The 26,418-nt window shown below is 41.5% G+C and overlaps 1 protein-coding gene across 1 annotated transcript in view; it reads right to left on the bottom strand.

Annotated features, from left to right (window-relative positions):
• Positions 1 to 26,418, bottom strand: part of UTP20 (UTP20 small subunit processome component) — a 182,576-nt gene that overhangs the window by 109,892 nt on the left and 46,266 nt on the right. The window contains exons 3-8 of the mRNA XM_049884168.1: positions 18,310 to 18,426; positions 4,672 to 4,890; positions 3,616 to 3,696; positions 2,851 to 2,917; positions 2,607 to 2,739; positions 1,524 to 1,712 (exon numbers count right to left, since the gene is read on the bottom strand). Of these exons, the coding sequence (XP_049740125.1) occupies positions 1,524 to 1,712; positions 2,607 to 2,739; positions 2,851 to 2,917; positions 3,616 to 3,696; positions 4,672 to 4,716 (515 nt within the window). The 5' untranslated portion in view covers positions 4,717 to 4,890; positions 18,310 to 18,426. The remainder of the gene's footprint in view (positions 1 to 1,523; positions 1,713 to 2,606; positions 2,740 to 2,850; positions 2,918 to 3,615; positions 3,697 to 4,671; positions 4,891 to 18,309; positions 18,427 to 26,418) is intronic.

Raw genomic sequence — 26,418 nt, 5'->3', positions numbered from 1 at the left:
TAATTCAAAGGCATCTTCTTCCGTCTTCCTTATTCACTGTCCAGCTTTCACATACATATGAGGCGATTGAGAATATCGGGGCTTGGGTCAGGTGCACCCTAGTCTTCAAAGTGATATCTTTGCTTTTCAACACTTTAAAGAGGTCTTTTGCAGTAGTTGTGCCCAATGCAATATGTCATTTGATTTCCTGACTGCTGCTTCCATGGGCATTGATTGTGGATCCAATAAAAATGAAATCTTTGATAACTTCAATATTTTTTCTGTTTATCATGATGTTGCTTATTGATCCAATTGTGAGGATTTTTGTTTTCTTTATGCTGAAGTGTAATCCATACTAAAGGCTGTAGTCTTTGATTTTCCTCAGTAAGTGCTTCAAGTCCTCTTTGCTTTCAGCAAGCAAGGTTGTGTCTTTAGCATATCTCAGGTTGTTAATGAGTCATCCTCCAATCCTGATGCCACATTTTTCTTCATATAGTCCAGCTTCTCAGATTATGAACTCAGCATACAGATTGAATAAGTCTGGTGAAAGGATGTAACCCTGATGCACACCTTTCTTGCTTTTAAACCTTGCAGTTTCCCCTTGTTCTTAATCAAACAACTGCCTCTTGATCTATGTACAGGTTCCTCATGAGCATAATTCAGTGTTCTGGAATTCCCATTCTTCACAACATTATCCATAATTTGTTATGATCCACAGTTATATGCCTCTGTATAGTCAATAAAACCCAGGCAAACATCTTTCTGTTATTTTCTGCTTTCAGCGAAGATCCATCTGACATCAGCAGTGATATCCTTATGAGTATTTCTCATTCATTGTTCAAAGCTCCTCAAAGAAGGGAGGGTGGGAAGGGGAATAAAAACCCAATCTATCATCCTATCCCCCACCCACATCTTTTATTGGAGGATAAGGGGTTGATCTTACGCATTCCTGTGGCAACTACAGTATGTAGAAACAATCAGGAAATCAAATGAAAGTTCCATCATATCCCAGAACTAATCAGGTAAGATGCTCTCTTTCTCTCTCTTCAAACAAAAAGATACTACACAACTCATTACCTTTCCCTGTCCACATTCACTCACAAATACTGCATATCTCTTTTGGCTTAGGAAAGTATGTTAAGGTCTGGGAAAAATGCATATGCTTAAGATGGAGTTCTTAAAAGAGTTTACAGGTTTATAGAGGATACCACTACAGTATAAGAAAGCAATTACAATAAAAGTCGTGATATAGAAGTGGTACAAAATGCTAGAGGAATTCAGAGTACAGAGCTTTCACTTCTCACTAAAGTGCACTGGAATATTTGTGAAGGTTATGGGGTCCAAGCCAGGCTTGGAGATAAGACAAAATCAGGTCAATGCAGACTTAAGACTAGAGGAACAGCTTGTAGACCACTTGGGCTGGAAAACCAACTTTGTATAAAGAAATAATAAGAGATCAAGCTGGAGACGTAGTTTGGAGTCAGACAGAAGCCAGGGAAAAAGGCAAAGGCAATTAAAAAAAATACTGGAGAGAAAAGGGCCACCTGTATATATTGGACATGTCCTTCACCATCAGCCTCCACAGGTACTTGTAAAGATATGACAGTGAAGTAAACGCCCATTCTAACAACTCCGTGTCCTGAGTCTCCAGGATTGAAGTGATGGCCAGAAAAAAATCTTGAAAATGTGGATAGAAGTCCGTCTGCAGATCTCGCGCCAACTGCACAACCAAGCTGGATTAAAAATAAATAGAAACAAGTTATTGTTTAAGGGGCACTGAGTTTTCGTTAAGAGTGATAGAAAAACTGGGAAACGGATAGTAGTGATGGTCGCACAACATAATAAATGTGATTAACGCACTAAATAAATGTGATTAGTGTCACTGAAATGCACACGAAAGCAATGTTGAAATGGCGAATGTTTTATTTTCTCACGTACGTTTTTACCACAATTAAAATAAATAGAAGCAACTGATTCTGAGAAACGGAATTGACAAAACAAAGGCTGCAAGTCTATTTCACAAATGATAGTAAATGGCCTATAATCACAGGGTTAATTAAACCAAAATACTTCTAAACCAAGTTTGAAGAGAGGTATAAAATTCTTCAAGTCTTAAGGAATTCAGCAGAGAAATCAGGTTAGACCAAGAACGTGCATTCCATTGCAAATTGTGGTCAATAGTTCCCATAACATCAAAGAAAAATGGAGTTCTCTTAGGTGTATACAAGGAGCCCTGGTAGTACAGTGGTTAAGCGCTCAGCTGCTAACCAAAATGTCAGCAGTTCAAACCCATCAGCCACTCCACAAGAGAAAGACATGGCAATCTGCTTCTGTGATGATTTACAGCCTTGGAAACCCTATGGGGTAGTTCTAGTCTGTCCTATAGGGTCGCTGTGAGTCGGATGGGTTTGTTTTGTTTCCTTAGGAATATAAAACAAAAGTGAACAAAAATATACCCTTAGGATTCTGTTTTATGGTAATATATCTTAACACTGTCATTAATACAAAAGGTAAATCACTCTTGTTTCTAAATTATAAGCATTTGATCTAAGGCATATGTAGCAATGAAACATAACTCTTCCTAAAATTCAGATAAATGTCCAGTTTTCTCTCAAGATGCTACTTACTCCAAAAGGGGTTGATAGGCAAAACTGTTCTTAATTTGCAGGTGAGTCTTCAAACTCTGAACTATCTCATTTTGATGATAGACCAACTGATTAAATGATTGGCATTTGTCAATAACTTCTTTGTAAAATTTGCCTGGGTTAAAAAAAAAAAAGATTATGCTTTTCCACTACACCACTATATAGTTGTTTTGAACATATAAAGAACAAATAATGGGGGAATAAAATCGAAACAAATAGAAAATACCAAAGTGTTCTGTGAGGTTCAATTCTCTCCATTTTAGCAGGCCTTCAAAAAAGTAGGTTTCAACCTCCTGCCAAGATCAAAACAGTCCATTAATCAGACAACTCAAAGAAAAACTATGATCAAAGTTAAAAAAAAAAAAAAGGATAAGTAATATCTTAAGACAAAGATGATACTCAAGAGTTTAAAAACTGCTTTTTTTTTTTTTTTTTTTAAGGGTACTAACACTTTAAAAAGCAACTGGAAGCCCAATATGGACAGACGGCTTATAAAAACAATGCTCTATTAATTTGTTTTCAGCAAATAATTCTCTAAAATCTATGTAACAGTTACACTAGGGGAACATATTTTTCTGTGTTTACAATTTTATGCTCAGAAAAACAGGCTGGCTTTTTACAGTTCTTTCATCCTTCTTGTGGAAATATGAATTGCTACCACCTTTTGGGGAAGCCATATGACATTTCTATCACATTATTGTCTAACAGCACCATCCAATAGAACTTTCTGCAATGATGGAAATGTCCCATATCTGTACTTGTCCAATATGGTAGCAACTAACCACAAAGAGCTATTGAGCACTTGAATTTTTAATTCACTTTAATTTAAACCTAATTTGCCACATGAGGTTACTATTTAAGACAGCAAAGGTGTAATGCATTTCCCACTCAAAAAGGAATGGCCTAAAAAACAACTCACTTCTACTAGCAGTGAGAAACCAAACAAATGACTATCAATGCTTGAAGGTTTGGCTAAAAAAAATTCTCTTACCTCATCATAGCTTGAAGTTCTATCAATCCGGTGAATAATATCAATATTCACATTCCCTAATCGTTCAGCAAATGTAAGAAACTGGGGGAAAAAAAGCATGTCAAAGAAACATTGTCATTTAATATTTATGGCATCTTGAATATGTTTGAGTACTGTACGGTAATCGCACGCGTGTGGGCAATTTTCTTATGTAGAATACAAAGCTTATAGGGTCAGTCCTCAACCCTCTCCTGAATACTTTCGATAAACCTTTTCATTTACTGTCATTATAAACAATAGTATACTTTGCTTGCTATACTGTTTAATTTCAGACATGTTTTCTATCAGTTATAAAATTATAGTTGCCTTTTTGAAACTAAATGCAGACAAGAATTACACATCACATAAGATAGGTGTAAAAATAAACGGAAAGATATGGAGCTTTAAACAAATGCACTGCGTTTCTATTCAATGAAAACGAATACTTCGATAAATATGTATAAGCTCTTGCAGTCTGTCATTTCAAACAAAATTTCAGCACGTGGCTGTGGGGAACCTAGGTGAAAGCCGATAATGCGGCCTGGCTAGATCTGCTGTCGGGTTTCATAAACTGTTACAAGAAGTTGGCTAAGATCTCACAAAAATAAGTGTTTTTTGGCCTACTGTTGTGGCAACGAAGACCTGGAAAGAAACTATGAAGAAGCAAGCAGGCAGTGGTGCAGTAGGTACTAGCTGGAAATCGCTCCCCTCCTCCCGTTGGCCGACCCACCAATTCCGCACTCTGTGACAATGGATTTAACTCTGGACTGAAGAATGGAATTCCCATAGCAGGCGAGACCCCACAGACGGTGGGCGAAATCGGCCGTCCAGGAAACCCAACCCGTCAAGCAAAAGGAGATGCACTTCTTTGCCGCTCCGTACCCACCCCATGTTTATTACACCCTGAGAGTCTCTCTCTTTCGCTGGAGCCTCTGGCTAGGTGGCTCACGCTTGGCCCAGAACTCCGCAGCCCCGGGAAGTCCCATTCAGAGCCAGTCCTACGGGTGAGGCATCTGGAACCCAAGCTCCCCAACTCACCCGGTACGTGTTCTCCGTCTTATGGGAAACGGGCTTTATCTTCATGGCTGCAGAGGGGCAGCGGCCCACGAAGGCGCTGGAAGGCCGAAGGGATCCAGTCGATGGTAGGGAGTGGAAACTAGCTCGCACACTTGGACTCTCTGATGCCGGGGTGCCCGGACTATGCCTCACGTGCGGCCTGAGCCCCTGGGCGCCGCCATGTTGGAGACGGGGAGGAGCCTGTGCGTGTCACGTGGGCGGAAGAAACACACGGAGCAGGCGCTCCGTTCTAGGGATGGCGACGGGACGGGGTTTGGGGTATGGGACGTGGACCAACGGGGTATGTGGGCCTGGAGTTCTTCTTACTCTTTTCGATAAAAGTTCATAAGAAAAGTGTATTTTTTTTTTTAAATAAGAAAGCATACTCGTCGTCTTTATCCCTAAAATTTACTGCCTCTCACTATGCAGTCTGCACCAGGCAAACCTCTTTACCTCCAAAACTTCACAGTAAAGCGTATGTAAGCGCTGAACATAAATGAACTGTGTATTATTAAGCCCCTTTGACACACGAGGAAACCAGGGTAGTGCAGCTGGTAAGTGACAGTCTGGCAAAGGTCAATCTGACTCCAGATTTTTATGTTCTTAACCACCACGCTCAAAATAAAATCGGAAAATAGAAAAAGTAAAAAACAAACAAAAAAATCCTATAATTTCACCATTCATGTACAACTACTTTTAATATTTTTATTTTTTCTACCACTCTAATGCCTATGCATAAATGTTTTTAAACATAATTGTACAATTTTGTATAGGTGTGTATTTTTCACTTAACATTCATTCATTTGTGCGTTCAAAGATTCCTTGAAATCAACCACGATCCAGGCACCGTTCTGAGAGCTGAACAAGGCAGACACTAATAGTATTAATAATCATAATTCTCTTTGGAAACGTTTAGTCTGAGATGCTTATATCATCTTAGATAGCCAAGGAGAGATGTTAAGTAGGCAATTGGATAGGCTCACTTGGAGCTCAGAGTAGAGGTCAAGGCTGGAGGTATGGTTTGGGGAGTCATCTGGAGTGTGGGATGTTTAAAGTTATGGAACTGATAAGATCGTTTAGGGAGAGAGTAATGAAAACAAAGATAAAGAAGAGGAGAGGACCCAGGCTGAACCTGGAGTGCTTTAATGTTTTGAAATAGCTAGGAAGGTTACTGGGAAAGAGCACTTGTGATGTGGAAAGGGATTAATCATGACATGGAAGCAGAGTGAAGGAAGTGTTGCAAAGGAGAGCAAACGGCCAACCATACTGAAAGCTAAGGATAGAGAAATAGTTGCTGGATCTAACAAGGATGCCACTGGTGACCTAGATAAGTACAATCTTTGTTGCATGGAGAAAAAGAATCAAACATGTATGGATTGAGGAGGGAATCAAAGGTGAAGAAGTGGAGAAGATATCTTGTTAGCTGCCATTGAGTTGACCTCGATTCATGGTGACCCTATCTGTGCACAAAGAAATGAAACGCTGTCTAGTCCTGCATGATCAGTTGTGGATCAGGTTGTTGTAATCTATAGGGTTTTCATTGGTTGATTTTCAGAAGCAGACAACCAGGCCTTTCTTTCTAGGAAGTAGCTGTAACACTTTCAAATTGTTATTGACTTTATAGCATCAACATTTTCTATGTCATCATAGGATTTTTGTAAATATTTTTATGGTTTTTTTTTAAAAACTATTTTATGGTCTTTTATGGGTTTTATTTTTAATAATAAAATATTGAAGTGCCCAATGTTTTGCTGACTTCCAGTAGGCTAAAAAAAAAAAAACAAGCAAAGCCGTTGCCATCAAGTTGATTCTGACTCATTGCAACTCTATAGGACAGAGTAGAGCTGCCCCATGGAGTTTCCAAGGACTGTCTGGTGGATTTAAACGGCTGACCTTTTGGTTAGCAGCTGTAGCACTTAACCACTATGCCACCAGGGTTTCAGTAGGCTAATAGTTGTCCTTTTTTTTTTTTTTTTTTTTTAATATGGGCCTTAGCCTTTTTTGGGTCACGGATCCCTTAAGGAAATCTGGGAAAGCTATAGACCTCCTCAGAAAGATGCCAGTAAGCTAATTCACACTAAAACATATAGATGATTTCCAGAGGTTAGAAGCCTGAGGGTAGAAGCCTCCACTCTATGCAATGTTCTCAGCCTATTGCCTCCATATAATTGTGCCCTTTTCTTTCCTTGTTGGTTATTTTTGGTAATAGAGTTAAACGGATGATTGGGAGGTATAGTGGGCTAGATGGTAGCCCAAAAGATGTCAGTTCCTAATCCCTAGAGCCTGTGAGTCTTATCTTACTTGGAGAAAGGGTCTTTGCAGATGTGGTTAAATTAGGAATCTTGAGATAGGGAGATTATGCTGAATTAACTAGGTGGGCCCTAAATGGCGTCACAAGTGTACTTATAAGAAAGGGGCAAATGGAAATTACCAACATATACAGAGAAAGTGGAGTGAAGGTGGAGGCAGAGGTTGGACTGATACAGCCACAAGTCAAGGAATTCCAACAGCCACCAGAAGATGGAAGAGGCAATGGATGGATTCTCCCCTAGAGCTTTCTCCCAAGAGAGTGTGGCCCTGCTAAGACCTTGATTCCAGCCCAGTGAAACTGACTTTTGACTTCTGGCCTTCCTAACTGTGAAAGAATAAATTTCTTTTGTGCTAAGCCAACAAGATTGTTGTAATTTATCATAACAGCACCAACAAGGAAATGAAAATCAAGGAAACTAAAAGAACCAACACCTAAGAGTTATGTTTACTATTTACCTTTTGAGTTGTTACTCATTCTGTGAGCCTCATATGTTAACTTAAATCCAACTGGTTGAACAATATATCAGTACAGCATGGTAGTTGAGAGCACAGATGCTGGAACCAGACCGTCTGCCATTTACTAGTAGTGTTACCTTGGGTAAGTTACTTAACCTTTCTGTGCCTCGTTTCCTCATTTATAAAATGGAGCTAACACAATACATACCTCCTAGGGGGTTGTCATGAAGATTAAATAAAATGATGGATGAAAGGTGCTTAGAATGGCACCAGGCACCATAACTATACAACCTTTGGCAAGTTACTTAGCCTTTCTGAGACCCAGCTTCCTCATCTCATCTTTCAAGGTATTGTGCTGGCACATAGAACACAAAATAAATGTTTGCTGAATGGACAAGGAAACCCTGGTGGCATAGTGGTTAAGAGCTACAGCTGCTAACTGTAGTTCATAGGTCGGCAGTTTGAATCCACCAGGCACTCCTTGGAAACTCTATGGGGCAGTTCTACTCTGCTCTATAGGGTCGCTATGAGTTGGAATTGACTCGACGGTGCTGGGTTTGGTTTTGGTTGAATGGACAAATAGATGGCCTCTTATCCTCAACTATCTGGCTACTTGACAAGTTCCTCGAGGGCAGGAACCATGTACTTTTTCAACTTTGTATCACTAGTGAGTCCCTTGTACTTAAGAGTTGTTTAATAAATAAATATTTGTTGAATTAACCTAGCTCACAATGCTTTATTTAACCCTGTCAGATTCAAGGGCACTCTAGCTCTTACATTGGATGTGAGTTGCATCACATGATCTCTATGGTCTCTCCCAAAGGTAAGTTTCTGAGGTTCTATGGAATATTCAAAGGAGCACTGAAGAGCCCCACTATTTCTTTATGAATGTCCCCTTGCCTCTAGCTTTTGCCCTCTGTGCCAAGGCCTTTTACCTCAAGCCACCTTCTGTTTCCTTCCTTCACTATGGTTCTTCCTGCCCCCATCCATTTCATCCAGGAAACTTGTATGCATCATTCCCTCTTTCCTGCCTCTTTAAATTTGCTCAGGAACTCCCTGAGGTTTTGCTTTTAAATCTTTGTCTGCTACTGCCTAGGACATTGCAATTTTAAGCCCTGGGGACTATAGGAGCACATGGGGAGTTCACCCAACCTAGACATGGCAGTGGAATCCAGAGAAGGCTTCTGGGCAGAGGTGACATCTAAACTGAGTCCTGAAGACAAGCAGGAGTTAGCTAGGTAGGGCAGGTACAGGGACACAAATGGTGTTATTTAAGTAGAGGGAAAAGTATATGCAAAATAGTTGAGTAGGAATTTGGTTATTTTTAGTATTAGCCCAAAGCCAGATTCCCTGGGTGCTGCAAACAGCACACTCGACAGCTAACTGAAAGGTTGGAGGTTCAAGTCCACTCAGAGGTGCCTTGGAGAAAGGCCTGACAATCTGCTTTCAAAACATCAGCCATTGAAAATCCTATGGAGCACAGTTCTAGTCTGACACACATGGGGTTGCCATGAATCAGAATCGACTCAACCACAGTTGGTTACTGGTTGCTTAAACCAAAGCCACACCCTGAAAAGTTAGTTCTGATCACTGGTATCATCCATAGCATCCTTGGAAAGAACAAGAGGCAGGGCGAAGCTTGGGTGAAGCGGGCTTCTGTTTCCTTACTTGTAAACTGAGGGCAATAGCAGCATAAGGCTGTTGAATGATTAACTGAGATATAGTATGTGATAGTCTGGAAGGGGGCAAAGCAGAATCCTGGTGGTATGGTCTTGGCTAGAAAGGGCCTGAAGGGTGCAATATACCAAGTCAAACATGACCCTGACTCTGAACAAGTGGACAAAGAAGTGAGAGCTCAAACCAACAGAGAGAAGTGAAAGACATGAAGGAGAAGAAAGAGTGGATCGAGGATATTTTAGTAACTCTTTTTTATTATACCCTTGGAAACCCTGGTGGCATAGTGGTTAAGAGTTGGAATGCTAACCGAGAGGTCGGCATTTTGAATCCACCAGGCACTCCTTGGAAACCCTAAAGGGCAGTTCTACTGTGTCCTACAGGGTCGCTATGAGTCGGAATTGACTCAACGGCAATGGCTTTGGATTTTTTTTTTTTTTGGTTTATTATACCTTTATTATTATTGATTATGGTAGTAAGGGATGCTGTGCCAAAGATCATTCCCTTCTTGAAGAAATGTGTATCGTTCACAGTTGTGTATAAATCGGGGTCAGCAAGAACATGTACTTTAGATTAAAAAAAATAGTTGGGTTCCAGTTCTACTGTTTTCTATGCATCAGCTTGTGATTGGGCTAATGACTTAACCTCTCTGAGCCTCAGTTTTCTCATCTTTAAAATAGACATAATAACCAAATCTGTCTTTCCTTTTATTGGTTGTCAAGAAAGTCATTTGATATAAAGCAGGTAAAGGCATTTGTAACCTAGCAGAGCTATACAAATGTTGGTGCAGTTTTCCTTTGAATTATATTATCAGTTTTCAGCATTGAGGCTCCTGAGCTTCTATTCTGCTTTCTACAATAGAAATATTCTGTTTAAAGTTCAGGCATCAGAGACATTAGACTAGAAATTGCAAATCGCTGGGCCTCACAAGCCCAGTATAGTCTACAGATTTGTTGAGTTTAACAAACAATGTTCTTGAAATATTTGAATCCATTAAAAACCTGAAAGTTTCTTTGAAAATCCAGATTTTCAGCTTCTCTTGAAAAATCAAAAGATCTGCCAACACTGGGCCCACATTCTGAAAAACAACAATCAGCTAAAGTTGAGTAATAGCAGCCCCTTTCAATGTGGCCCGTTTGTCTCAGTCCACACCACTCCCTGTTGTCTACACCTGGCCCATACAGTGTCCACCTGGCCCCTGTAGGCATTTCAGTTTGCAGTCCCTGTATTCGACTATTCTTCAAGTAGAAGGCTATTCTTGGGAGTGGATCACAGCTCTCTGATCCTGTTGTGCATGGGGTTGCCATGAGTTGGGGCTGATTTGATGGCAGCTAATTTTTTTTTAGCAACAGGAAAAAGTAGGTAGTAAGGTGCTCGTATATGAGGAGGAAGAGGGAAAACTGACTTCACAGGCTTTGCATTCTTGTCTTTGGTTTTAAACACGCCTCTTTTGTAGACAGTAGGTTCTTGTTATTGCTTTTACCTTTATTGTTTTATAAAGTGAGTGACTCAACTTTTTACAAGGAAGTTGGTGCAGTTTTTCAGTCAGTGCTAAAATATTTGTAACACCCTTCCGCACCCCCTGAAACACACACACACACACAAACAATGCCTTCTTATGTTTATCTTATTTTCCTTCACCATTTGCATTTATGTTATGGACTTTAAATTCCTTGTTTTCTTTGAACAGATGTTAGAGGATAACCTAAATTAACCCGCTTTTAGAAAAATTTAAACACATCACCGTATTTTTACATTACCTATTTCTGTGATTTCTATCCTTTCTTTCCTTGCCTAGATCATTGACAATGAGCATTACAGTTTGAATTTATCTCCCCTTCTCTATTTTCCCACCTTCCCCTTTGTTATGTTGGGTTTAGTCTCTATTGTTAGATGTTAATTGTTGTTTCTTTGAATGTGAGTTGTATACCCCCATTGCTGTCCAATCGATTCTGACCCATAGCAACCCTATGGGACAGAGTAGAACTGCCCCATAGGGTTTCCAAGACTGTAAATCTTTATGGAAGCAGACTACCACATCTTTCTCCCACGGGCTGGTGGGCTTGAAACGCTGGCCTTTTGGTTAACAGCTGAATGCTTAACCAGTGCGCCACCAGGGCTCCTTGAGAGGTGTGAAGCATAAAGTATACAATCATGGGCTCTGCTGCTGGGCCTTTGAGACTCATACCCTTGCCATGCCACATGTGCAAGCCACAGTTTGTTGTTGTTATTTGCTGTTAAGTCAGCTATGTGTTACAGAGTAGAGCTGCTCCATAGGGTTTTCTTGGCTGTAATCTGAATGGAAGCAGATCACCAGGCCTCTTCTTCCTCAGTGCTGTTGGTTGGATTTGAACCACCAACCGAAGTGTGTGAGAAGTCTTGCCATCCTGGCTTCTAAGGAGCATTCTGTCTGTACTTCTTCTAAGACAGATTTGTTCGTTTTTCTGACAGTCCGTGGTATATTCAATATTCTTTGCAAACACCACAATTCAAAGGCATCAATTTTTCTTTGGTCTTCTTTATCCATTGTCCAGCTTTCGCATGCATATGAGGTGATTGAAAATATCATGGCTTGGGTCAGGTGCACCTTAGTCCATAAAGTGACATCTTTGCTTTTTAACACTTTAAAGAAGTCTTTTGCAGCAGATTTGCCCAGTGCAACGTGTCGTTTGATTTCTTGAGTGCAGCTTCCATGGGCATTGATTGTGGATCCAAGTAAAATGAAATCCTTGACAAGTTCAATATTTTCTCCATTTATCATGGTGTTGCTTATTGGTCCAGTTGTGAGGATTTTTGTTTTCTTTATGTTGAGGTGTAATCCATGCCGAATGCTAAAGTCTTTGATCTTCATCAGTAAATGATTCAAGTCCTCTTCCCTTTCAGCAAGCAAGGTTGTGTCATCGGTGTATGTCAGGTTGTTAATGAGTCTTCCACCAGTCCTGATTCCCCGTTCTTCTTCATATAGTCCAGCTTCTCAGATTATTTGCTCAGCATATAGATTGCATAAGCGCGGAGAAGGGATACAACCCCAACGCACACCTTTCCTGATTTTAAACCAGGCGGTATCCCCTTGTTCTGTTTGAATGACTATCTCTTGGTCTATGTACAGTTTCTGCACAAGCACAATTAAGTGTTCCAGCATTCCCATTCTTCGTAATGTTATCCATAATTTGTTATGATCCACACAGAAGAATGCCTTTGCATAGTCAATGAAACAGATAAACATCTTTCTGGTATTCTCTGCTTTCAGCCAAGATCCATCTGACATCAGCAATAATATCTCTCGTTCCATGTCCTCTTCCGCATCTGGCTTGAACTTCTGGCAGTTCCTTGTCAATGTACTGCTGCAACCACTTTTGGATGATCTTCAGCAAAATTTTACTTGTGTGTGATATTAATGATATTGTTTGATAATTTTCACATTCCGTTGGATCACTTTTCCTTGGAATGGGCACAAATATGGATCTCTTCCAGTAAATTGGCCATGTATGGTCATAAACATGTGAGCACTTCCAGCACTGCATCTGTTTGTTGAAATATCTCAATTGGTATTCCGTCAATTCCTGAAACCTTGTTTTTCATCAATCTCTTCAGTGCAGCTTGGACTTCTTCCTTTGGTACCATCAGTTTTTGAGCATATGCTACCTCCTGAAGTGGTTGAATGTCAACCAATTCTTTTTGGTACAGTGACTCTGTGTATTTCTTCTATCTTCTTTTGATGCTTCCTGAGTCATTTAACATTTTCCCTGTAGAGTCCTTCAAAATCGCAACTCAAGGTTGAATTTTTCTTCAGTTCCTTAAAAAAAAATTTAGGCTTGAGAAATGCTGAGCGTGTTCTTCCTTTTGATTTTCTAACCCCAGGTCTTTGCACATTTCATTGTAATACTTTACTTTGTCTTCTTGAGCTGCCCTTTGAAATCGTCTGTTCAGCTGTTTTACTTCATCATTTCTTCCATTTGCTTTAGCTGGATAAGTCTGAACCATCAGCCTTTGGGTTAGCAGCCAATTGCAAACCACTGGTACCACCCAGGGACCTTAGTTGGTGCCTACTTAGGGAGTGCTGGGATAAAGTGGGGACAGTGTGCTATCCTATACAAGGTGATCAGGGAAAGCTTCTCTGATAAGTGACATTTAAGCAGAAACCTGAAGGGAGTGAGTGAGCAATGGGGTCATTTGGGGGAGGACAATTCTAGGCAGAGAAACAGCAAGTGCAAAGGCCCTGAGGCAGGATTATGGTTCAGGAACATCCAGGAGCTCAGCAACTAGAACACAGGAAAGTGAGAAGGAGAGGAAGTAAGAGGGGGTGTGGGGAGCAGATCACGTAAGGCCTTAAAGACCACAGTAGGAAATTACCTAAATAGCCTTTTAGCAAAGAGGTGACAGAGAGTCCCAAGACAGGAAAATGGGAGAGAGGTGATAGAAGGGAATGGTGCCAGATGCCTTCTTTGACCAGAGAAAGGAAGATGTCAGCCACTTCTGGAGCATCTATACATTGATATGAAAAAAAAAAAAAAAAATGGAATTCCAGAGACAAAGACATTGTGAAAGGCTCAGCATACACTGCTGAATATATTATGCTAATCAAGTACAGGTAGTCCCTGACTCATGACAGGATTCCGTTCCACTAACTCTGTCTTAAGTTGGTTCTGACCTAAATTGAATATCTCTTTTTTTTTTTTTTAGTTTTCGTTATTATTACCGGTATATGTTTCCAACCCTCAAAAACAAATAAAAGATCAGATTTATAAACCAAACCCATTGCCATTCCGACTCATAGCAACCCTATAGGACAGAGTAGAACTGCTCCATAGGGTTTCCAAGGCTATAATCTTTATGGAAGCAGACTGCCACATCTTTCTCCCTTGGAGCAGCTGGTGGGTTCAAACAGCTGACCTTTTGGTTAGCAGCAGAGGCAGAGAAATAAAGTAACTCACCCGATATGACACAGTCAATGAATGGCAAAACTGGGAACTGGGATGCAGATCTCCTGACCCCCAATTTCATACCCTTCCATTACAATCGATTTTAATTCAGGCTCGGTACAAAGGGTAGGGGTGGATATTTCAAATCAGCAGACAATTCTCATCACTTTTGTGCTGCTTTTGGTTGGAGCATCCAGTATTCTATGTCAGCAGTAGGGTTTTCTTTCCTAATGATTCTTTGTGCATAAAAAATGTTCTGATTACACACAAATCAGATAATCTGGGTGGAGATAATCAGCAATAATAATGCCTTTTCTTTATAAAGGACTTTGAGGTTTTCAAAGAGTTTAGCGTACATTATTTCCTCTGAGCCTCTTGCCAGCCCTGGGAGATCCTTGTCGCAAATACACATCATATTATAGATTAATCCCAGAGACAAAAAGTGACTTAGCCAGGTCACACACCTTTGCTGATGGTGCCAGACTTCTTTATTCCAGGCCCAAAGACTTGCCAGCACATGTGTCCTCCCAGATGGTAAATAGCTGACACTTTGTAGCTCTTACTATGTAGCAGATACTATTCCAAATGCTTTGTATAGGATGACTCCTACGAGGTGAATTCTATTATCACCCCTATTACTGATGGGAGAAGGGTGTAACTTGCTCAAGGTCACATAGCCTCACAGGCACTCAGAGCTGGGACCCAAAGGTGTGCAGAGATCAAGTCTGATACCACCTAGTTCCTATGCTTGCCACAGCCCCTCCTTTGATGTGTCTGGCCATGCGGTTTTATAACCCACTTATGTAATAGATGTGATAAGATTGGTTCTTAAACCATTCATCTGGTTCAAACCATTCTTAGGATTGTTGTGAAGTTTAAATGAAAAAAGATACACGTAGTAAGTGCGTAATAAATTTTAGCTATCATTGTCTCTTAACACAGTAATCTTCTATTTGGCCTGTTCCTGCTTGCATTTAGTCTGATTTTAGGAGTTTAGGAGAACTGAAAATATCATAGCCCCTAATCTTTGGATGACAGAGAATGAATGAATGTTTTAGAATTTTGCTGGAGTGCAAGCCTGCATTTTTTTATAAAGAGATGCTTGTAGCCTAGTTTGTTTATTTACTAACATTTTCTGAGGATATACTCCGAGTCAGGAACTGTATTGATTTCCTGTTGCTGCTCTAACAAATGACCACAAGCTTAGTGGCTTAAAGCAGCACAAGTTCTGGAAGCCTGAAGTCCAAAACGAGTTGGCAGGGCTGTGTTCCTTCTGGAGGCTCTAGAAGGAGAATCCCATTTCCTTGTCCATTTCGGCTTTTGAAGACTGACAGTATTCTTTGGTTCATGGGTCATAACACTCCCACCTCTGCTTCCATCATTGCAGAGGTTTCTGTCTTTCTCTGCTTCAATTGTCTCGTCATCTCCCCTGATGGTCCTACCTCCCTCTTCTAAGGATGTTGTGATTACATAGGGCCGACCAGATAATCCAGGATAATCTCCACTTCACAAGACTCTTAATTTAATTACATTTGCAAAGCCCGTTTTGCCACGTAAGGTACCACATTCATAGGTTCTGGGGATTAGGAACTGGACATCTTTGGGGGGCCATTATTCAGCCTATTGGAGACACTATGGATACACAGAGAATAAGATATGGGTGCTAACCTCAGGAGTTCACAGGGAGCCAGGAGGAAAACAGACCCAGCTGTTCGGACAAAGTCTAATATGAACCACGACAACGCTTGTGTTGTAGCCCAGACAAGGAGAATTTAAATTAGAAAGAGGGAAGGGGTCCAGGAAGTCTCCATATAGATGGTGGCCGTGTTTTGCTACTGATATCCAGCACCCCTCACTAGAATATTAATTCCCTGAGATCAAGTAACTTTGCCTCTCATATTACTGCTGCACCCCTGTCACCTAGAACAATGCCTGATATCTAATCAGTTTTTTCAAATGGGGTGCTTTTTCAGCCACAAATGAGAAAAAAAAAAAAAAAAAAAGACCTGATATTGTCTAAATCAGGGGTCAGTAAAATACAGACCATGGGCCAAATTCAGCCTCCTGCCTTTTTTTTGGTAAATAAAGTTTTAATGGAACACAACCATGGTCATTTTTTTTTTTTTTATGTATTGTCTATGGCTCCTTTGGAAACCCTGGTGGCGTAGTGGTTAAGTGGTATGGCTGCTAACCAAAAGGTTGGCAGTTCAAATCCACCAGGCACTCCTTGGAAACTCTATGCGGCAGTACTACTCTGTCCTATAGGGTTGCTATGAGTTGGAATCAATTCGATGACAACAGGTTTGGTTTGGTTTTTATGGCTGCTTTTGCATTACCTTGGCAGAGATGAATAGTTGTGATGGAGACTGTATGACCCACAAAGCCTAAAACATTTACTATCTGGCTTTTTACAGAAAGTTTGATGATCCATGGTCTAAATTATAGAAACATATATTACTGCATTTTCAGAATTGGTTTGGCAGCTCAACTATGTCAGAAAGGACATAGGCATCACTCCACTCCACTTCATCATCCTTGGTATGCTTACTTTTCATCCTTTGATTTTTTGCCTCGTCATTGCAAAATAGCTGCTGCAGCTACATACATCATGTCCTCATACAATCATTACATCCAAAAACAGGAAGCAGGGTGGGGCACAGTGACAAGAGCTTGTCTCTGTTCCACAATGTCTGTGGCTCAATCGGGAAGATGACTGAAGCCTGGTATCATCTAGAGACTTCTTCGCTCATGTATACCTAGCTTCTGGGCTGCAATGACTTGAAGGATGGGCTCAGCTGAGACTGTAAACCAGGGAGCATACTTGTGGCTTGTGTTTCCTCACAGCATGGTGGCCTCAGAGCAGTCAGATGTCTTACATGGTGTCTCTAGGCTCCAAGAGTAAGTGTTCTCAACAAGCAAGGTAGAAGCTTCATGGCCTTTTATGAACTGATATTAAGAATTTCATTTCTACCATATTTTATTGGTCAAAGCAGTCATAAGCCCACCCAGATTCAAATGGAAGGACCATAGATAACATCTCTTGATGAAAAGAGTGTCAAAGAATTTGACCACCACAACGGGCTTCCCAAACATGAGCTTTTCAGCGGTCACTACATGTTATGTATGGATTGAATTGTGTCCCCCCAAAGCATGTGTTGGAATCCTGTACCTGTAAATATGACCCTGTTTGGAAATAGGGTTTTTTTCTTTTACTATGTTAGTGAGATCATACCAGTGTAGAATGGGTCCTAAACCTAATTGCTTCTGAGTTATAAAAACAGCAGAAAAGACATAGAGACACATGGGGGGCATGGGGAGGGAGGGAAAGCAAACCCTAGGAAGTACCAGGGAATGCCAAGGAATACCAAGGACTGCTAAGGATTGCCAGCAGGCACCAGAAACTAGGAGAGACGCTCACAGAAGGAATAGACATGGTCAAGACTCTGATTTGGACGTTTAGCCTCTGCAACTGCTATAAAATAAATTTCTGTGTTTAAAGCCATCTACTTGTAGTATTTCTGTTATGTAACAATAGGTAACCAAGATACTACATTTCCCTACCATTTCACTAGCCTTGGGTGAAAATGGAGGTCACTGAAATTGGTTGTTGATTTCTGCAGCCTCTGACATGGATGGCAGCAGCTCTCTGGTGCTCTGTAGCAATGAAACTTCCCCTCAGCCTGCCTTTACTCCAGCCATTGTGGCTATACAGCTTCCAGAAGGTATGAACAAGCAGCCCCTCACCTTGGCTGCACTGCTTATCTTCTGCCCTGGGTCTATGCTCACGCCACTTGGGATGCCTGCAGAAATGTACTTTGACTCTCAAGCATACAAACCCGAAAGCACGAGGGAATTATCATCTCACAGGGCAACTTAACCACTTAGGGGTGAGAGTTAGTGGTGAATGCTCAGGTCTTCTGACCCCTGGACAGACAATTCTCTTAGGGTGACTAACCCTTGTCCTGGTTTCCTGGGACTTTCCTGATTTTTGCACTGAAAGTTCCACATTGCGAGAACCCCCTCAGTTAGTCGCCCTAATTCTGAAATGCATTCCTCAGGGAGGCCCAGAGGGATCAAGCTCCAGTTGCCCACAGATTAATAACCCACACTGATATTGCTGTCCTCTGCTTCCCTGGGATTACTTCCTGAGATAAACTACCTCCACCAAGTCCCTGTCCCAGCCTCTGGTTTCTGTGGGAAGTCTAGTTGGGCAGCCCTGAACTTACCTATACAGTGATGAGTGTTTACCTGAACTTACCTGTACAGTGATGAGTGTTTCCAACTCTAGGAAACTGACAAAGGCAGAGCCAAGGGAAGTGAGTCAAGGCCCCAAACAGCCAAATTATCACCTTCCTGATGTTGCTACAAAATTAACCTGGAAGAAACAGCACTGTTCAAACATGACATCTTTATGATAAGGTTAAACTGCTTGATCAACAAGGTGTTGGAAAGACCCACAGATGAATTATCAGGAGCTTTAAAAAAAAAAAAAAAAATTTTTTTTTTTTTTTAACCTTGAGTCTCACTTCTAGTATTTAAATCCTATGTGACTTTGGGTAGCGAGCCCTGGTGGTGCAGTGGTTAAGTGCTCCGCTGCTAACCAAAGGGCCAGCAGTTCAAACCCATCAGCCACTTTGAGGGAGGACAATGGGGCAGCCTGCTTCCACACAGATTCCAGCCTTAGAAACCCTATGGGGCAGTTCTATTCTGTCCTGTAGGGTCACTGTGAGTTGGAATCAACTCGATTTCAATGAGTTTGGTATTTTGGTTTTGGCGGCTTTGGATGGATGTCTTCACTTTGGGCCTCAGTTTCCCCCTACTTTTGAGTTTGTGGACACAAAGAACAGAGTCATTAAAACCTGTCTTTCTCCTTTCCTCAGCAGCGGCTTTCCTTACAGATTTTATGCAAATGCCTACACTTCCAAGCCCTGGAAGTTGTGATAGGAACTCACAGAACCACACCACGGTGTCATGCTGCTGCTTCAGGGGAGTTTGTCCTCATCAGTTGCCTATTTGAAAGCTTTAGAAATTCTTTAAGTGTTTTGGAATCATGGTTAGAGACCTTGCTCTGCCACTTGGTCACTCTGTGACTGGACAAATTACTTAACCACATCGAGCTTCCTTATATGTAGAATAGATAATACATACTTCAGAGGATTTATGGGTTTAACATGAAGCTAGGGAAGCTTAAGTTTCAAGGCCCCTCACTTGCAAGGGCTTCTCAGAGGGGGGCCTCAGGCATGTTGTATTTGTAATTTTATAGTCCTAGAAGACCACCAACACACCCACCACCAGCTGCCATTGAGTGGATTCTGACTCATGGTGACCTAATGTGTTGCAAAGTAGAATTGTGATCCCATAGGGTTTTCAGAAGCAGATCTCCAGGCCTTTCTTCCAAGGTGTCTCTGGGTGGGTTTGAACTGCCAACCTTTCCATTAGTAGACAAGTGCTTAACTATTTGTGCTACCCAGGAACTTCTTGTGTAAAAGAGCCCACTTCCAAAATAAAGTATTTAATCTTTGGAGCTTCACAAAACCTGGAGCAGATACTGCTTGTGAGAATAAATGACATAATTTGTGCAAAGCACTTAGCCCAGATGCTGACTCATTGTTAAGAACTCCATAAAGAACCCTATACAATAATAAAGAACAATGATAAACCTGCAAAGCATCTCACAACATGGGTGAATCTGGAGGGCAGTATGCAGAGTGAAATAAGTCAATAACCAAAGGACAAATTTTGTATGAGACCACTACTGTAAAAACTCATGAAAAGATTTACACACAAAAAAGAAATAATCTTTGATGGTTAGGAGGGAGGAGAGGGAAAAACACTAAATAGACAATAGGTAAGTGGCACATGGAAACCCTGGTGGCGTAGCAGTTAAGTGCTATGGCTGCTAACCAAAAGGTCGGCAGTTCAAATCCACCAGGGGGTTCTTAGAAAATCTATGGGGCAGTTCTACTCTGTCCTATAGGGTCCCCATGGAATCAACTCGACAACAGCCAGTTTGTTTTTTTCTGGTTTAAGGGGTAGCTTTGGTGAAGGGTAATACAGCACACAGTACTGGGGAAGCCAGCACATCTTGTCCAAGGCAAGGTCATGGAAGCTCCATAGATACATTCAAACTCCCTGAGGGTCTGAATTACTAGGCTGAGGGCTGTGGGGACCAAGGTCTCAGAGGAACATCTAGTAGCCCAATTGGCATAACATAGTTTATAAAGAAAATGTTCTACATTCTACTTTGGTGAGTAGCATCTGGGGCCTTAAAAGTTTGTGAGCGGTCATCTAAGATACTCCATTGGTCTTACCCCATCAGGAGCAAGGGATAATGAAGAAAACCAAGGAGACAAGTAAAAGATTAATCCAAAGGACTAATGAACCACAACTACCACAGCCTCCACCAGACTGAGTCCAGCACAAGTAGATGGTGCCTGGCTACCACCCTTGACTGCTATGACAGGGATCACAATCGAGGGTCCCAGACAGGGCTGGAGAAAAATGTACACCAAAACTCTAACTAAAAAATAAAAACAAACAACAACAACAAAAAGCAGACTTACTGGTCTGACAGAGACTGGAAAAACTCATAAAAGAAGTTAAAAAATTAAGAAAAAAAATACAATAATACATACTTCAGAGAATTTATGGGTTTACTATGAAGTTAGGGAAGCTTAAGCTTCCAGGCCCCTCACTTGCATGGGTTCCTCACAGGAGGGCCTCAGGCATGTTGTATTTATAATTTTTAGTCTTAGAAGACCACCAACACCCCCGCCACCAGCTGCAGTTGAGTTGATTCTGACTCGTGGCTACCTCATGTGTTGGAAAGAAGAACTGTGATCCCATAGGGTTTTCAAGGCTGTAACCTTTCGTTAGAGGAGGTACCTTCCTGCCATCACCACACATCTCACATCATCTTTCCTCCACTCCCAAAATGTCAGTGCTCATCCACCATCTGTTCACAGTTTGCTTCTCTTCATCTTGTAATGTCAAACGTATTCCTTGAGGTGGGGCCTGCAATTCCTCACTGCTTCCCTTTTAATGATGGGAAAATACTCTCCAGTAATTATGTTCTTCACAGAACTGAAGTGACAGCGAGGAGAGACCATAAATAAATCCCCTGAAGCTCCTTGGTGAGATGTGGAATCAAAGTCTTAATACTCACCAGAATATCCAGCAGGACAGGAAAACAAAGAGCAATTGAGGCAAAGCTGTGATGTCCTGCCAGTTATTAAAATAAGAGGCCCCTTGTCAGCCAGCCACTATGCTGAGAGGCTTCGCTTAGAGCATGCGTATCTCGGGATTATCAAAGGACTATATCTCTGTAATCATGGCTCTTTACCTCAAGCAGAGAGGATGCAGCTCTCATTTAGTCTTAAAAGATTCGGCACCTTGCACTGTATTTGTAACAAGAATCTCAGAGTCAAAACGTGTTTCTTAGGGTGAGGAAAGGAGGTGTGTGGAGTGCTTATGTGCCTGGCATGGCACTCCTTCCCTGAGGTATAAGAAAGGAACTTGAACTTAGATGCAACTTAGGTACAGCTGTTATTGAAGGCCTATTGTGTACTAAGGGAGCCTTGGTGGCATAGTGGTTAAAGCACTTGATGGCTAACCGAAAGGTTGGTGGTTTGGCTCAAACAAATCAGCTGGTCTGGGAAAGACATGGCAGTCTGCTTCCATAAAGAAATCGTACGCAGTTCTACTCTGTCCTACGGGGTTGCTATGAGTCAGAATCAACTCAACGGCACAAAACAACGACGATAATTGTCTACTAGGAGTTCCTGGGTGATGCAAATGGTTAACATGCTTGGCTGCTAACCAAAAGGTTGGAGGTTTGAATCCACCCAGAGGTACCTTGGAAGAAAGTTTTGGCATCTGCTTCTGAAGGGTCACAGCCACGAAAACCCTGTGAAGCACAGTTCTACTCTGAAGCATGTGGGGTTGCCATGAGTTGGAACTGAGTCGACAGCAACTAGTTTGGCTTTTTGATTTATTGTGTACAAGGAGTCCTTGGGTGGTACAGATGGTTAACATGCTCAGCTGCTGACCCCAAGGTTGACAGTTTAAGCCCACCCAGAGGCACCTCAGAAGGAAGATCTGATGATGTACTTCGGGAAAACCAGCCACTGAAAATCCTATGAAGCACAGTTCTTCTCTGGCAAGTAAAATGTTGCCATCAGTCACAACGGACTCAATAGCAACTAGTTTGGTTTCTTCCACTGTGTACAAGGTCCCCCGTGATAGAGGCTGTCTGGTGAAATGGGGGCAAATGTGATCATCAGGATCGGATGAATCTGGTTTAACCTTGGCTCTGCTTTATACTGAGAATATGATTTCACATTATCTATGTCACATCCTTGGATCTCCATCTCCCTTATCTGTAAAATGAGAATAATACTGGCCATCTTGAGGGATCATAATGAGGATTAAAAAAAAGAATAAAGATTAAGTGTCTGAAACATAGCAAACAAGTTGATTCCAACTCATGGAAACTCCATGTGTGTCAGAGTAGAACTGTGCCCCACAGGGTTTTCAATAGTTGGATTTTTGGAAGTAGATAGCCAGGATTTTCTCCCCAAATGCCTTTGGGTAAACTCAAACTTCCAACCTTTCTGGTAGCAGCCGAGCAAATTAACCACGTGCACCACCCAAACGAACCCCAAATTCACTGCTGTCAGGTCAGTTCCAACTCATGGCGACCACTTGTGTTACAGAGTAGAACTGAGCTCTGGCCGCAATCTTTACAGAAGGAGGTCACCAAGTCTTTCTTCCATGGCACTGCTGGATGGGTTTGAACTACCAACCTTTAGGTTAGTAGCCCACTGCAAACTGTTTTCACCACCCAGGAACCTTTTGTATCACACGGGGACTCTGAAACAGAGCACGTGTTCAATAAATGTTAGTTTTCTTACCCACTTTTGGAAGCATAGAACATAAGTGCAACGTTGGCACTCTCAAAAAAAGTTTATGAAGCTCTTCTGAATCTTGTATTATTTGAGTAGCTGAAATATTATGTTGTATTACAAAAACCATACATTTTTGTGATACAAAAATTAGAATTATAGATATGCAAACAAACAATTCAAATTACACAAAATTTTAATATGTAGTTTCAATTTCTGTTAACATCTTTGGTTGTATCCTTCCAGAACAATTTTTATACCTATAAATAAAAAAAAAAACCTGTTGCCGTAGAGTTAATTCCGACTCATAGCGACCCTGGAGGATAGAGTAGAACTGCCCCGTGAGGTTTTCAAGGAGCCGATGGTGGATTCGAACTGCCGACCTTTCGATTAACAGCCAAAAGCTTAACTACCGCACCACCAGGGTTCCATAAATACACATACATTATTAAATACAATTATACAATACATACAATTTTGTAACCTGCTTTTTTACACAATAGATCTTTATCATGGGAGACTCTTGGGAAAATCTCTTTCGTGACAAGGCCAGGTAACGATTTTTCCTTGTCATGGGAAGCAATTGAGGTAGACTATGACAATCGTCTATTGATATTAAGCAAGTTTCACCAAAATTTTGGGGCCCCTTTTCCAGAAAAAGACCATGTAGCTGCTATAAGAAAACAAGAAACATCTTCAAATCCCCTTCCTGAAGCCCTTTCTTTAGGAATTACATTTCTTTGCTTTTAATAATTTTATAAAAACTAGGAAGAAATGTATCCCTTTTGTTTCCCAAACAAAGCAAAAAAAGATTTGTGATTGGATATTGTTATGTGCACATGATTTCTGCCCTGGAGAAGGTAATAAAGCGGGTCAGAATGTATCTACCTTCTATAATCCCTCCTATTGGATTGGCTCTACAGGACTAGGACAGGAGACCATGTTACCGGCTGAGAGATGAAACAGTCCAAGTAACGTCTGTATATTACTTAGTGTGACATTTGATAGGGAACCAAGGGAGACTGGTGCCTTTCTGATTCATGTCCTATCTCTTGTGTCCTTCATATCCTTCTCAATGAAATAAAACAAGAATCAAAATAAAATCTTGCCTAGCGAGGGCAGATAGATGGATAGGTAGATAGCTAGCTAGCCAGACAGAGATAGAGATAGAGGGAGAAAGAGAGAGAGAGATAGCTGTTGATCCAAGTCACCTCTGACTCATGGCAACCCTACGGACAACAGAATGAAACATTGCCCAGTCCTGCATCATCTCACGGCCGCCAGCATGCTCAAGTTCATCGTCGTGGTTATTGTGCTAATCCATCTCACTGAGGGTCTCTCACCCTTGCTGGCCCTCTACTTCACCAAACACCAAACTCCTCTAGCTCTTGATCCCTCTGGGTGATGTGTCCAAAGCAAGTAAGTCAAAAAATATTATGTTGTGATCCATAAGGTTTTCAATGGTTAATTTTCAGAAGTAGATTGCCAGGCCTTTCTTCCTAGTCTGTCTTAGTCTTGAAGCTCCTCTGAAACTTGTTCACCAAGGGTATTTCATATACCTGTTGGTATATGAAATACCAGTAACACAGCTTACAACATCATAGCAACACGCAAGCCACCACAACAATCCTGACCATCTTTCCATACCAATACAAATTTTTAAAAATTTCATCTTTGATGTCTGCATAGTAAGCAGTTGTACACATTGTTCCTCAGTTTCTTAAATGGAGGTAGGGATTAAGAGAATGATCCAACTATTCACACTCCAGTGATTGCCTCTTATTACTGTTCAAAGAGTACTTACAGAGCTCCTACTGTGGTTGCAAGCTTCATTGCTTCAACCCCTGCAAATCAAACCCTAGACTCCAAACCCAAAATCAAACCCCATTCTGAATCATAGCGACCCTATAGGACAGAGTGGAACTGCCCCATTTAGTTTTCAAGGAATGACTGGTGGATTCGAACTGCTGACCTTTTGGTTAGCAGCCGTAGCTTTTAACAAGTACACTACCAGGGTTTCCAAAACCTGAGACTAGGGGCCCCTTTTAAAATAACTTGCAAACTCCTGCCTGAACTTCAAGCTGGCCTCTCTGTCATTGATCTCTCTCTTTAAAAGCTAATGATTTAGGATCAAAGATGTGTGGCGTCTTAAAAGCCTGTGAGCAGCTATCTAGGATACTCCACTGGTCTCACCCCATCTGGAGCAAGGAAGAATGAAGAAAACTAAAGACACAAGGGAAAAAGGTTAGTCCACAGGACTAATGGACCACATCTACCATGGCCTCCACCAGACTGAGTCCAGCACAAGGAGATGGTGCCCCGCTACCACTGACCGCTCTGACAGGGATCACAATAGAGGGTCCTGGACAGAGGTGGAAAAAAATGTAGAACAAAATTCTAACCCCCAAAGAAAGACCACACTTGCTGGCCTGACAGAGACTACAGAAACCCTGAGAGTATGGACCCTGGATACGCTTTCAGCTCAGTAATGAAGTCACTCCTGAGGTTCACAGTTCAGCCAAAGATTGAATGGTCCATAGAACAAAAGAAGACTAAAGGGGAGCACCAGCCCTGGGACAGGGTCTGGAAGACAGGAGGGAACAGGAAAGCTGGTAATAGGGAACTCAGGGTTGAGAAAGGAGAGCATTGACATGTCATGGGGTTGTTAACCAATGTTATAGAACAATGTGTGTACTGTTTGATGAGAAACTAGTTTGTCCTGTAAACCTTCATCTAAAGTTCAATAAAAAAAAATCAAAGATGGTGATCGTTGTGAGTTTAGAAGTACAACCTCAGAGGCGAGGGGGTGTTTTAAGAGCATTGAAGTTTCAGTGTGTGGTGAGAGAACCAAAGAGGATTAAATGAAGTTTCAGTGTGTAAGTCTTTAGTGAAATTAGAGTTGGCACCATTTTCTTTGACCCTGAGTAAAGGAATCCCAGCCATATTCTGGCAAACGTGGTGGGGCTACAGCCAAAAATAACCTACCCTTTGTTTGACCATCAAGTGTAAAGTAACTTAATAAGTTTTTGCAAATTTCACAGGACTTTGAGCCTCAGCTGGGCTCTCCTACCTCCCTGGACTCTTTCCCATTCCCCACAGAGGTATAATTATAAACTGCATGGGCTGGGTCTTCTGGCCACAGGTAACAGAGACCTTAAGTGAAACCAACTCAAGCTAGTTTAGAAGAAAAATGGGATTTTATTGTAAGGGCAGATGCTCATCCTAGAAACCCAAGGGCAAGGGTATGGGCTGGGCCACAGGGAAGAACTGGAACCAGGAACTCATTTACTATAGGGGCTGGTTGTATCTCTGCAGATAAAATCCAAAACCAAACCAGTTGCCATAGAGTTGATTCCCACTCACGGTGACCCTAGGTGTGTCACAGTCGAGATAAGCTCCGTAGGGTTTTCAATGGCTGCATTTTCCGAAGTAGATTGCCAGGCCTTTCTTCCAAGGTACCTCTG

This window comes from Elephas maximus, chromosome 4 (genome assembly GCF_024166365.1).
Source record: "Elephas maximus indicus isolate mEleMax1 chromosome 4, mEleMax1 primary haplotype, whole genome shotgun sequence".
In the NCBI taxonomy this organism is placed as follows: domain Eukaryota; kingdom Metazoa; phylum Chordata; class Mammalia; order Proboscidea; family Elephantidae; genus Elephas; species Elephas maximus.
This window is presented reverse-complemented; position numbering and strand designations above follow the sequence as displayed.